Source organism: Elaeis guineensis, chromosome 3 (genome assembly GCF_000442705.2).
Source record: "Elaeis guineensis isolate ETL-2024a chromosome 3, EG11, whole genome shotgun sequence".
Classification (NCBI taxonomy): Eukaryota; Viridiplantae; Streptophyta; class Magnoliopsida; order Arecales; family Arecaceae; genus Elaeis; species Elaeis guineensis.
The window spans coordinates 121,895,297-121,909,015 of record NC_025995.2 but is presented as its reverse complement, the minus strand read 5'-3'; the positions used below and the strand labels follow the sequence as shown (position 1 = coordinate 121,909,015).

Here is a 13,719-nt window from a genome sequence, read left to right as displayed (position 1 = left end):
CTAAAATTCTATCTTCAGAAAATAACTTTCTAAAAAATTACTTCTCAAAAATTACTTTCTAAAAAAAAAACTCTTCTCCGAAATCAAATAAGTCCTTTGCTCTTGCTATGTACTCTCCATGTGACCACGTGAAAGTCAATCAAAAAGAAAAAATTGCTGTTGGATTCATATCAGATCATGCAGTAAAATACTACCCAAACTAGAATGCATCTAAAAATTGAAACAAAATTTCTTCAGATTAACTTATGCTGGCGTGTCTTGCATTTCGGATCCAGAAAAGGGATCCTCAAATTCCAAATAGTAGGCATAAACCCAACTAGTATGTTGAATAATCAAAATTTTTTTTGGTTCTTAAAGAACTTTGAGCTGCACTTTGGTTGAATTCTGGTATCAAACATAGACACCAGTTGCAAGGAGCAAGAACAGAGATCCAAAACCCTGCAACAACAAAAAAATATAGATTCAATATCAACATGTATATATCACAACAGTATCAACAAATTTATAAAGCTTACAACCGGACAAGCAAGGAGAAGCAGTGACTTGGTTCAATTACCAAGAAAACAGAGGCCACAGCTCCAGTTGCGATCTCCTTTGATAGGCTACGGTTCCGTCTGGATGAAGTAGCTTCATAGCTGCAACATACCAAATCTTAGCAAGAGAAAAGGAAATTCTCTAGCAATAAATATTCCATATAATAATGAAATGGAACAATGCAAAGCCAAACTAGTCACTGATTATTAGCATCATCTGTTACAAGGGAAGAACTTAAACATGGTGTCTCCCCTGGCCTCTCTTTCCCTCCCCCCCCCCTCTCCTCTCTCTTTTCCTCTCTAGTTCAACCCTCATTTTCATATCGATTCAGGCCCAATACAATCTGATATGGCAATGTACCAACTCGTACTGCCGGCCAGCCGTTATGGTATCCGAGTCGGCGATCTGTGACTCAAACCAACACAAGACAGAGCAAAACCATTTAACCAGACACACCAGCATCGAATTCAAGTTGAAGAATCAGCACTTTCAAGCATATTTTACATTAATATATTGTTATCATATGGATGATCTGAAATCCAAATCCACTCCTATTTAGGTTCCTTGGGAAGATCCAATGTGTACATTCCTATCCGTCCCCTCTCCTGTCCCTTCTCTCCAAGATGGCCAAATCAAGGTGGTTGAATCTATTGCTAAGTTCGCTTTGCAAGGTGCTGCATGTACAAATCCACAACGAACATATACAAACATATGAAAGTGTCCAATCATTATTAACTATAAGAAAGCCTCCAATCACACTTTAGCTACTAATTCTTAATTCTATAAACACCTACATATTTAGGTGCATCTAATGATGATTAAATACGTCGTACCGTATCATATTTTTCTAGGGTGTGAGACATCTTTGAATGTGGCTATTCTATGTATGGCACTTACAGGCAGGCTTTCAACCCACCCAAACTTTTTCTATCTCGTTTTGGCACCAAGAAATATAACAATCTTTAACTTGGCGATGACACAAAAACTTATCATTCAAGATTTTAGGTTTACCTTTTATCATATCAGTAATAAAAGCAAACGTCCTCACAGTCATCACCATCATTATCATCCAAGCCTTTTTCTATGGGCAACATTATCATCCAGGCTTTCAACCCACCCAGACATTTTCTATCTCGTTTTGGTACCAAGAAATATAACAATCTTTAACTTGGCGATGACACAAATACTTATCATTCAAGATTTTAGATTTACCTTTTATCATATCAGTAATAAAAGCAGACGTCCTCACAGTCATCACCATCATTATCATCCAAGCCTTTTTCTATGGGCAACAGTTTGGATTCAAACACGTTTACCAAAAGCAAAACAAGATGGGCTCAAGCTAGTGACTACACGAGTTGCTTACAAGCAAGGCAAGCCTAACCACGTAGCAAGTCAAGTTTGGGTTGGAAGAATCAGCACATTTTGACATACTTTACATTAGTATATTTATTATCACACATATGATTTCAAATCTAAATTCTGGTCCTACTTCCCTTGCCCAATATGATCCTGAGTCTCCCACCCATCTCCCATCCCTTCTCACAATGATGATCAAACCAGGGTGGTGGACTCCACTATCAAGTGCACTTAGTTGACAGGGTAATACATAGAGAAACCCAGACAAAGAACATATAAATATATTAGAAAGCCTCAGGTCCCTTTCTAACAACCTAATCTTCTTATTATGGCCAAGAATTAGATCTATAAGCACCTTCAAATTAAGGCAGCCCTGATGATGATCAAAAGCTTCTTCTTTTTTTTTTTTGCTTGTAAATCCCGGGCATAATAACTCATCTCAATATGATTTTTCGTAAATTTGGCACTTATGTGGCAGACGTTTAAATCTATCCAAACAATTTCTATCCCACTTTGGTCCTAAAAAATATTAAAACCTTTAACTTGACAATAACACATGAGGACATGTGACTTAAAAACACCATCCTCATTGCCATCAACATCATCATCATCCAAGCCTTTTTCCAAAATGTGGTGATTCAGATCGAAACCCATTTACAGGAATCAAAACAAGGCAGACCCAAAAATTTTACCCAACCTGTTGTCTCCAAGAGTCAAACAAGTCTTATCAAGTAGTGGGTCAAGTTCAACTTAAAAAAAATCAACACACTTTAACAAATTTGAAACTAACGTATCATTATCATACATATGATTAAAACCCAAATTCCAATCCTATTTTACTTCCCAATAAGATCCAAAGTCTCCTTTCCTATCTTTCATCTCCCTTCTCGCAAGGAATCTCAAATCAAGGTGGTGGATTCCATTGCCAAGATCATTTAGTTGGATGTTGCTAGACACAAAAAAGATATATTAAAAACATACAAGCACCAATACAAGAAAGTGTCCAATCAATCTAGCCACCAAGTCTTCTTATGGCCAAGAATTAGTTTTATATACACCACCCTTGTATATAGGAAGTTCTGATGACAATTAATAACCTATCCTTTGCAAGTGATTTTAAGTATGAACCCTCTTTGGATATGGCTTTTCCACCAGCATGGCACTTGTATGACAGAGGTCTAAATCCACCCAAACCTTTTCTATCCAAAGAAACATGGTGATCATTAACTTGATGATAATCAGGGATGACAATTGTAACCAACCCATTAGGTACCCGATCCAATTAAAACCCAAGGCCGGTACGGGTTCTTGACAAAATACCCCAAGCAGGTTCAGGTCTGATACAAGTAATGATATGCCCCACCCTGAACCCAACCCGATATAATCTTAATCTAAATCTCTTTTTTCACAGTCACAATTATTTTTTAATGTTCGCATGGTGAATTCCTTACGCGACCAGACTTAAACCATCTTCTGGGGTTTTTAATTCCAAGGCAGGTACAAGTATTGGCTGACCACATCCATACCCCACCAATTGCCATTCCTAATGATAATATACAAGTACTTATTCTCTTATATTTAAGATTTTAGCATTAATTCAACCCCTTCAACAATAAATGAAAACATTCTCATTGTCATCGCGATTGCCATCATCCCAGCCTTTTTCTCTAAGGGTGATAATTTGGATCCAAACCATCTATCCAAACCAGAACAAGATGGACCAAATTGTTTAATCTGACCCTTTTGCTCCACAAGTTGTACAAGTCAAAAAAAAAATTAACCAACTAGCTGATCAAGTTTGGAATAGAAAAATCTCCCTATACCTCTCCCAAAAGTCAGATCAATAGCCAGCAAGTTCAAGCCCAACAGATATCCTAACCTTGTTATGAGAGGTCAACTTGATCCAACCAATTACCACTCTTCCTCTTCATATCAAATATGTGGTCAAATACTGCTTATATTTTAAGCTCATACAACCAAGGTGTGACTCAACAAATTCAATTAAATTGGAAAAGGTCTAGACAAAGGAGAAAGATGATAATTTTCTATATAGGCTGTTTTTTCATGTTTAAAGCACGGATTAAGTCAATGAGACAAATGAAACACAACCACCCTCTTTACTGAGGCAGGATAGATATACTACTTTCATTCTTTATGCCAGTTATTTTTAGCAGCTAGTTGATATTGCTGATATTTTCTTGTTTGGTAGCTTCAAATAGAAAAGTTCTTACAAAAATCTCGACACAAGAAAAAATAATTTTAGATGTTTTAGTAATTGGGAGGAGGATTTTATGTAGCCTTTTCTTCTCTTTCTTTTAGTGAATCTTTTGTGACCAAGTAATCAAGCAGAAATACCCCACTGTCAATATTTACTGATCTATGTACTGTTGTTTTATGAGTCAAGGTATGGTTACATTTAGACATGTTTTATCACCAGCACTACCCAATATCAACCCCCTAAAGCAGCATCATATTATTGTTCAAGCAAACTTTAGCTAAGAGAGTTGTTCGTGAAGAAAGTTGTTAGGAAATCTCAGACCAAAACATAAGTTAGCTCCAAGTTCTTTTCTCCCTCCAAATTTTATTTTCCTCTTTGTTACTGACTGTTTGAAATATTAGCTGTAACTATTTTAACTAATTTTTTATTTATGAACAGTTACTAAAATATTCAAATTCCACTCACTTACTAAGGAGGTTAATATACTCATTGTTATTTATACATATCCCTTCAAAGACTCACAATGCAACTGTGGCTCTTTAATTCAAGAATTGAATTAAATTTAGTTAATCAGGGTTGACTTCCACATTAGTCATTTTCTTTCATCTGGACTCACAAGCACATGCACATCTTCTTTTTTCCCCTACCTTTTTCTTCATTTTCATCAGTTGAGAAATAGGAATTCAAATGCGTGTCTCTTAAAAACTGAATCAAGCCCTATATAGATTTATTATTATGTCTACCACTGAATCCCAAACTCATCACCATGTTTAGCAAATTCAGATACCAATGAATCCCAAACTCATCACCATGTTTAGCAAATTCATATCTGATCCAATTGCAACAAATCTATACCAATCCTTTACATCCTAAATGTTGCATCTATCAACTTGGGCAACATAATTTTGCCTGCCATTATTGCATTTACCATGTTCTTCATGCACTTGCCCCAGCTAGTTTAGGTCCCTTTTCTCATTCCTTTTTTCTTTAGTAATCCTTCTCTCTTCATTCTTAATCTCCTCTTTCCTTCACCTAGGACAATATTTTCTTCCTAGGAGGTCAAAGGTAAGCACCAAATTAAGACTGCTTGGCCACATTAAATTAAGGATTGGCAGGACATAACTTAATAACCGAAAGCAGGCATGAGAGCTGACCAATTAAGGTATTGTCATTTAAAACTGCATTTACTCCACAAATCGAATCTATCATCACTCTGTATTTCCTCTTACTTTTAGCTGATCATAAAGGTTAATCCTCAATTTTCACAACCACAGAACCATCCTAAAATGAGATGTTCAGAAAGGAAGAGATATCTAACTCCAGAAAAAGCCACAGCACTTCTAAGGCTGCAGAATTTGTCATACCTTGAAACGAATCCTTAAACACATGAACAACTAAGAGCAGAAAACTAAGAATGTACCAACTCTTATATCACAAATAAAGAAGTATCAGCATGAAAATAATAAGACTTCTTTTGTCAGATGACTTGTAAGCTTCAACCTATAAAATAAAATAAATTATATGACCTCATTCAGTGTCATGTAAAAACTAATTCTCATCAATGCTCGTAAGATTCTAATGAAATGATCTCCACCATGAGCAAAAATGTGTTTAATGGACAACTTTGATGATTACTGCTAATGTTCACTCTATCAATAAAACTATAATTATATATTTAGATATTACAAAGGCAGTGGTCAGAAAACTTTCTTTACCTAAAAATACAAATGGAAATCCTCAATCACTCAAAGATACTAGAATAGGACCATGTACATGGTCCCCCCCAAAAAAAACCACAAAAATCAATCCAGACCCAAATGGGCAAAAGCTCAAAATAGAAAATGCTGTATATGATCAAACAAGGTCGAAAACCTAGGAAGCTTCCAAATGATAACAACTATTAGATGGTCAATGTTGAAGGAGGATTACAGACACTGAATCGTTCAAAGATACAAAAGTAATACAGCTTTAATTACATTTCCATATGTACAGCGATTGATCTTCTTCGCATTTCCTTGGGATAGGCAACAAGATTTTCAACCTAAGCTGCATCTCAAAAAGGTATTAACAATACTAGAACAATGTCATTTCAGCTCAACATACAAAAGGCTTAAATGCAAAGCATGACCACAAACTGAAAATTCAACCCAGGTGCCACCAAATCCATCTTCTCCTTGATCATTATTCTTTACTGTTCCCTGCTAAAGATGATTGATCCACAAGATGGAAACTATTCTTTAATGTGACACAGAGTCAATTGTCAGTCTACTATTCCATGTTATCTAACCAAGTAATCATCATGATCTTGATTTCTTGTTAATTCACGTCCTCCTTTAAAGACCAGGATTTAACATGTTTCCATACCAGCATGATCCACATAAGAATGCTCTCACAACATAACAAAAGATGCCAAGGGGACCATTAATAAACTAGCTTATCTTGGTGATCCTCCTGTAAAAGATAAGGAATTAAAAAGACCGGCAGAAAACAAAAGTGATTTGCAAGCACCTACTTGACCTACAGCATTTTTCCATCCAAGAAAAGATACCTATTTCCAAAGCTAGGGCACCAATCATGTTCCCTCATTGGATGTAATAGGCATACTCAGGCAATAAAAAGTCCATCAAACAATTACCAAAAATGAAAGAGTAGCAAGTTCTACAATATTGCCAAATATTTATAAAGGTTTGACAAGTGAATTTTGTGATAAAAGAAAATAACATTAAAGCATATGGGCAATCATTAAATAGGTTATTGGTCCTTGAAGTTGTCGTTTCAATTTTGTTCAAGAATGTGTTATAAGCTACATATGGCCTAAACCATCAAGATAAAAAGAGTACCAGTAATGTGGCCTAGACTTGCCTATCAGGCACATCTGTCATTTCCAAGGGGGAAAAGAAATAGAAAAAGAAATAAGGCTTTGTGACTGGTGTAAACAAAGAACTACTACCCAAAATAAAGACTTAGTTCAGACTGATCCATATATTTAAGTGCCTATCATGCAAACATTTACCAGAACTCACCGGGAAGAGAAGAATGAAGATTGTTCTGAACTTCAATCATCTCTTCCAATCAAAGACATAACATTACTTCAGTTCCTATTTTATAAACCAGAACTCTCTTCGTATTAGCCCTTGCATTGACAATAATAATCCACATATATCACTTTTTATAGGCTTTCCAAGTCCAAGTAATTACAGTAATTCCTTCCATCTCAATATACAAATAAGTACCCCTTCATTTTAAGCTAATACCTACAAAAGTTCTTGATCTATTCTAGGAAATGGAAAGAAGTTTGACAAACTATCAACTATCAACAACAATAAATCTTAACCTGTAGAAGGAAGAAAGATTATAAACAATCGCGAGAGACTTCTCACCGCTCTGTCTCGGATCTCATGAATGGATTCCCGCCAAATAAGTGATGGCAAGGCTTCACATCAAATAACATGCAAACCCTAGAGGCAAGCATATGCATATAATCGATAATGAATCTCCAGGTCAAGGAACACCAAACAGTAAAAAAGATTACATTGGAAACAGCTGATGGCTTCAGGACTTTGCTAAACAAGAATAGATAGCTATCAACAAGCGATAACGAATAATTTCTCACAGTACATAAAGCTAACAAGAATCTAGCTATTCATAAAGAAAAGTACATATCCCCAAACTAAACATTCAAGAACCAATTCCGATGCAATCGTTTTAACGTTTTGAGCACAAAATACCTAGAATTCGTAGAATCCCGATAAGCAACGACATCTTCATCAAGAATTATGACAGAACAAACGCAACAAGAAGATATCTCGAGAGAAGATGATAAGAAGAGCCCAAACGATCGCTTACATGAAGAAAGAGGCGGTGACGAGGAGACCGACCGAAAGCATCAGCACCGCCAGCGACGGATACCAGGCGACAGGGACCGGGCTCGATATGGGCTTCGGTGCCTGAGATGTTTCGATCCAAGAAAGGGAGATCTCAAAACCCTAGAAATCTCGAAGCACTAGAAGACACCAAGAATGGTTGCCTTCTCGAAAAGAAATCAGAAGCAGAGAGAGAGATGGGAATTTTCTGACCATTTGACAAAGGAGACGGAGACGGACGCTCGATCCTCCGGCCTTCCTCCGCTTCGGGGGTTACAAACTCTCTAGCGTTGGGCTTGGTGGTATAAAAGAAGTATTCATCGGAGAAAGAATTGCTCCGTTATACTCTGCCTGCGGTTAATTCTAATCTCATAAACATGCAATGCGACATCAACCGCGTTGGCTCCGCGTCACCACTGATGCGCGCGCACTGGAAGATATCTTTGCGCTCTTTGGCTCATGATGGTTGATCAAATGAACTGGGTTTTTGTTACGGTCTTTTGGGCTTGGGCTGTCGCGGGACAATGAGAAGATGAAGAGCGTGCAGCTTGCGATCCAACCCAAAGCAAGGCCCGATTTAGACCAAGAACACCCAAAGTTAAAAGCCGCAATATTGTAATGCTACGTGGTATGGTCGGATGGTCCCATGTTACTCCGCTTTCAGTTCAGTCCCTGCAAAAGTCGATGGGAAAATGACACATTTCAGAAATCAAGGCCGTTCTGAAAAGGTTCATTTTGTTAGGGCATGTCAAATTATGGGATGATCCGATGACTCCAAAAAATTATTTATCTGAAAAAAACGAATGTAAAGAAAAATAAATTTTATGATATTCGGTGGGTATAAAAGTTACTCTAATAAAAGTATTGAAAAATATTGCTATATTTTATTGAAGATAATCTCATATAAGAATATAATCAAATTTATAATAATATTTTGAATAAACAATTCAGATAATAATATTTTTTCAATCCATTCACATAGGAGATGTCAATAATAGCTATTTTGAATATCGAAATATATTTGCAAAAATTTAGTTTTTTTTTAAATAATTGTATATATTAGAAATATTTTCTTATTATAAATAAATCTAAGTATATTTTGGTACATAAATAGATATATTAATTATTAATATATGCTATATTAGATTTATTGATAATTAATAAATATTTTGTTTAATTATTTTATTAATATTTAATATTTATTAATATATTTAATATATAATTATTTATAAATATTATTAATCATTATATTAACATATTTATAATATATTATTATAATAATAATATAATTAATATTATTATATAATATCATTAATACTATATTAATATAATATAAGTGAGGATATTTCTATTAATAAATGATATTTTTAATCTATCTTCAGTCGGTGACCTAGTGTGAACCTTCTCTATCAGAAAAAATAGAAATGAAATCCATCATTTATTTTGTCATCTCTCTCATCCACTTTTCATACTAAATATGGAATCAAACATTACATGGAATTTATTTTCTCATGCCATATGTCTGCCAATGAAATGGGCCCTTAGAATCAGTAGTCAGTTCCTCACCAAATCAGAATAGTGATTGAATTTGGCTGGACTTGCTAAGTGATTGCTCAAATTTGTATCTAGATGTAGATCTTAGACTCAGAGTCAATTTCAGATGTAGATCAGTTTGAACTTGGATCCTACTGGACTCTCTTAGAGCCCTTAGCAGGTAAGACAAACACCCATCTCAATCATGTGTTCGAGCCAAATTTTATGAGCAATTTGGATGAAAACAATTGGTAAGATCCAAGACGAAGAATCAAAAATATTTTATTCTTCAGTTGTATGATTTGGCACCTATGTCATCCTTAGTATTCAAAAATTCCTTTTGTGAGGGTATTTTCCAAAAAATCGCATAAAATCTTTTTAGTATTATGAAGATTCTAAATGCAAAACATGAATGCCATGGTTTATTAGTAGAGTTCAATGGTTATTTCTAGAGTTCATGCTTAGTTCTGTGATTGTGGGATTTCTGTTATACATGCTCGACAAGCCCCTACAACTAGGTTTATTGCTTGGCAACCTGCGCCTTTGAATTGGGGTAAGGTTAATATTTATCGATCTTTTAGTGACTATAATACCCCTTATTTTTTTTGGTAAGGTGAAAACTTAGATTAAGAAAACGGAATATGTACAGAATACTCAGGTGACCTATTACATAACTGGAAGAAGCAAAAAAAGGCCACTAGAGCAAATAGACAAGATAAGTTTTTATAGACAAGGTGGAAGTATACACAGTTGAAGTAACATAAAAAGTAAAGGAGCTGGCACAATTGGCAGTAAGACTGTTGACAGAGACAGAGTTTATAAGAGAATGTGAGATCTTTGAGAGTAACTGGCTGAAAACCAAAAATAATGGTCAGAGAGCTGCTGAAATTATATATGCTGAAAGTATGTATCTTGCAGCAATATCGGTGGTATAGAACCTGCTCTAAATTATAAGGATCAAAGAAAAACAGCTTTACTCTATCCCTTGCATTCATGAAAATAAAGGTTAAAGAGTAAGCTGAAGCAAATAAATTCTAAAAGAAGGCATTTATCATCCGAAGCATAACATAAAGTATAATAGTTGTTAAACTTAAAGGTCTTCTGTCGAAATCACAGCATTGTGCCATGAAGCGTGCCATGACAAAAACAACCCTCTTGAAGGAATGTATCTGTGTGAGATAATAGCAACAGACGAGAGGGTAAAAACTTGTAGTGCTATAGAGTGGCATGCTCAATATGACGTCTATCATTTTGTAAAATTTGTATCAAAGGAGGAGTTGGATCTCTTGACACCAAGGAAAAGCCACCACTTCGAGCAAATTTGGACAACCAGTCTGCAGCTTGATTTTGCTCTCTTTTAATATGTGAAATATAGCAAGCTGGGAGAGTATCCTTAAGAGCAATGAGATCCTTGAAGATTGGAAGATTTGCAAGATTGCATGAAGAGGAGGTAGTAATCCAATGGATTATCGTTAAGGAACCACCCTTTAGAAACAATTGTTTATCAGAGTGATGAAAAAGTATAGCTTTTAGGCCCATCCAAGCAGCCAGGAGCTCAGCATGGGGAAAAGAGGGATGTGGAAAGCATTTACCTTGAGCAAGCAAGAGACAGCCTTTGGCATGATGGCATCTCTTATGATGAAAGCAACTCCAATTTTGTCAGACTGCACTGAAGCATCGAAATTTAAAAGGAGTTTGCCAAAGGGAGGGTGCAACAAGTTTCAGGTGTTTGTATGAGAAGTGTGCTAGAATTACACACGAAAATTGCTCTAGGATTCTGGCTGATAATTAGAAGCAAAAATTTCATTAATACTCATAAAATAAGAAAGTAGTTGCCTGATCAGTTGAGGGGGAGGAATAGTAAGCTGCTGAATGATCCATTCATTTCTGCTCTTCCATATTAGCCAGGCCATGTGACTCATCATTGCTTTGGTCCTCTTCTCTATCTTGGCATTTGCTAAACAGGTAGTCAAAACTAGCAAAGAAGGAGGAATAAAAAATTGCTCGGACGTCATGGCGAGCTATGCCCAACATTGGTTAGCAAAAGGACAAGATATAATAACATGTTCAGGATCTTCTACCATATTAGCACAGAGATCACAATAAAGCATATTGTCAGGAATAACGCCACTTTGATAGAGAGTAAGTTTGCAAGATAAATAATTTCATAAAACTTTTCAGAGAAAGTATTTCACCCTCGTTTGAACTAAAAGTTTCCAAATCCATTGAAAATTTTGTGCATCGTGATTAATAGAGTTATGTGCTGAAAAAACTATAGCAATATCCGATACAGAGACTTTAGAAGAGGCTGTATAAAATCAAGTAAACTGATCAGGTCATGGATGTAAGGGTATTGGTATTTGCATGATGGCAGACATCATATCAACATTAAAATAGGTTGTGAGGGCCTGAACATCCCATTTATGATCAGTGGTAATGAAATCAGCAACTTGAAGAGAAGCTAAGTCAATTTCAGCATTCACAATGTTGGATGGATGTCTGGCCAGGACACCACCTTCCAAAATCCTTTCAGTACCACGCGATGCAGCAGGAAGAAAGAAGAAACAAAACAAAAAGAAAACAATCAAAATACGTGGATCAGCACAAAAGGGCTCGCCTCCACGGGGCATGCAAACTTCACTATGAAAAAAAAATTTTACAAGAAGAGACCTCACCCTCAACCCTTGTACATCCAATTCTCTCTCACCTGAAGTTCCTCTCACAAAAGCTCTCTCTCTTGGAGACCCCCTGAACCTCTGAAGAGCCTGGCGACCGCTGTCCAGGAGCCTCCTGCTCCTTCTCTCTCAGCACTCTCGCCTCCCTCTCTCTTCTCGAGTTCGTACGGATTTCGTACGGCGCAAAAAACCGATCCACTGCCTCTCTGTTTCACGCACAGGCTTTTAAAGGTTTAAAACTAGGTTTAAACTTGAGGGATTATGAGTCCGAAACCAAGCCAAAAAACCCCCTGGACCGTCGGATCAAGACCGGGAGCCACCCATGCCGTCGGATCGTGCTCCGGTCCACGGAATAGTACCGTGGACCGCGAGAAACGCGTGGGAAACGCCCACGCGGTCCACAGGCCCCGCTGTGGACCGCTCGGTCCACGGTGGACCGGGGCAAAGGGTCGCGGGCCTGGGTCGCGCGTCCCCCGTGGGCCTGGGCTTGGGTCGCGCGTCCCGCATGGGCCTGGGTCGCGCGTCCCGCGCAGGCCTGGGTCGCGCGTCCCGCGCGCCGCCATCTGCGGCCGCGCCGCCGGTCGCCGGCGGTCCTCTGCTGGCTCGATTCTCGTGCCGACTTTAAAAGCTCGTATCTCCTCCATCCGAGCTCTGTTTCAGGTGATCTTGGTCTCGTTGGACTCCGTTTTTTGCCGCAAACCTCGCTGTGGGCTCAATGTGGGCTGAATCTCAAGGTGTCAAATCCTAACAATCTCCATCTCGACTTGATATTCGACCTCCTCCAAACTCCGAGAGCTTCTGGATCTCCACGCCCCCATGCCCTGGGGCAATCGCCTGCTGATCATGGATGGGCAAATATGAGAGTCGAGCCAGGCTGCTCGATTCCATCTCCGTCGTATGCTGTGCTCCTCCTGACCTGAGACCTGCTCGGGGCATCATCCTGCGGCAATAGGAATCTCACCTTGCGACGTCGCCTCTCGTCCTCCCGAGTCTCCTATCTCGTGCCCGATCCACCTCCTGGAGCTCCACCTCGCTCTGGACTCCGCCTGGCTCCCGAAGCTCCACCTCGCACTGGGCTCCCTGCCAGGTAATAATGTCCTCTGCTCTCCTTCTTCCCCTCCAGCACAATTCTATCGCCGCGTAGCACCCTCAGGATTCCTCCACCAGCTACCGTCCTGTAGCCTCTCGAATCCAGTCTGCTAAGTGAGATAAGATTCCGTCTGAAATCGGGTATGTGTCGGACCTCCCCCAATCTCCTCACTGCACCGTCATGTGTCCTCCAGCTGACCGTCCCAATGCCTCTGATCGCACAGCTTGATCCATCCAGCAAATATACAGTGCCCTCACTATTCTCCAGGGAGTCAAGCTGCTCCTCTCTGCAACATACATGATAGGGGCATGCAGAATCTAATATCCACTGCTGGAAAGAAGTAGATACCTCGTTAGATATCTCCAGGACATCTCCATCTGAATCACTGCCGGCCGTCGCTACAGCAGCCACCGTCCGATTTTTCAGTTGAGGACAATCTCTGGCTAG

The 13,719-nt window shown here is 38.3% G+C and overlaps 1 protein-coding gene across 2 annotated transcripts; it reads right to left on the bottom strand.

The window, feature by feature from the left end:
- Window positions 1-211: 211 nt before the first annotated feature.
- On the bottom strand, window positions 212-8,403 carry LOC105040434 (uncharacterized). 2 transcript variants are annotated; one of them, XM_010916952.4, is made up of 5 exons: window positions 8,188-8,403; window positions 7,958-8,058; window positions 7,492-7,569; window positions 557-635; window positions 212-438 (listed from the first exon to the last, which is right to left on the bottom strand). In XM_010916952.4, exons 1-5 carry the CDS (start codon window positions 8,188-8,190, stop codon window positions 391-393), a joined length of 309 nt encoding a protein of 102 aa, XP_010915254.1. In that variant the 5' UTR covers window positions 8,191-8,403; the 3' UTR covers window positions 212-390. The 2 variants fall into 2 exon arrangements, with proteins under 2 accessions (XP_010915254.1, XP_010915255.1); XM_010916953.3 differs by lacking the exon at window positions 7,492-7,569 and having other exon boundaries at window positions 8,188-8,360.
- Between the last annotated feature and the right edge of the window lie 5,316 nt (window positions 8,404-13,719).

What these genes read in the sequence shown, in the direction of transcription:
- LOC105040434 (XM_010916952.4), bottom strand. An exon ending in GTCACCGCCTCTTTCTTCAT is followed by an intron (nt 7,570 to 7,957) that starts GTAAGCGATCGT and finishes GCTTGCCTCTAG; the next exon opens with GGTTTGCATGTTATTTGATG. An exon ending in CTGTGGCCTCTGTTTTCTTG is followed by an intron (nt 439 to 556) that starts GTAATTGAACCA and finishes TTGTTGTTGCAG; the next exon opens with GGTTTTGGATCTCTGTTCTT.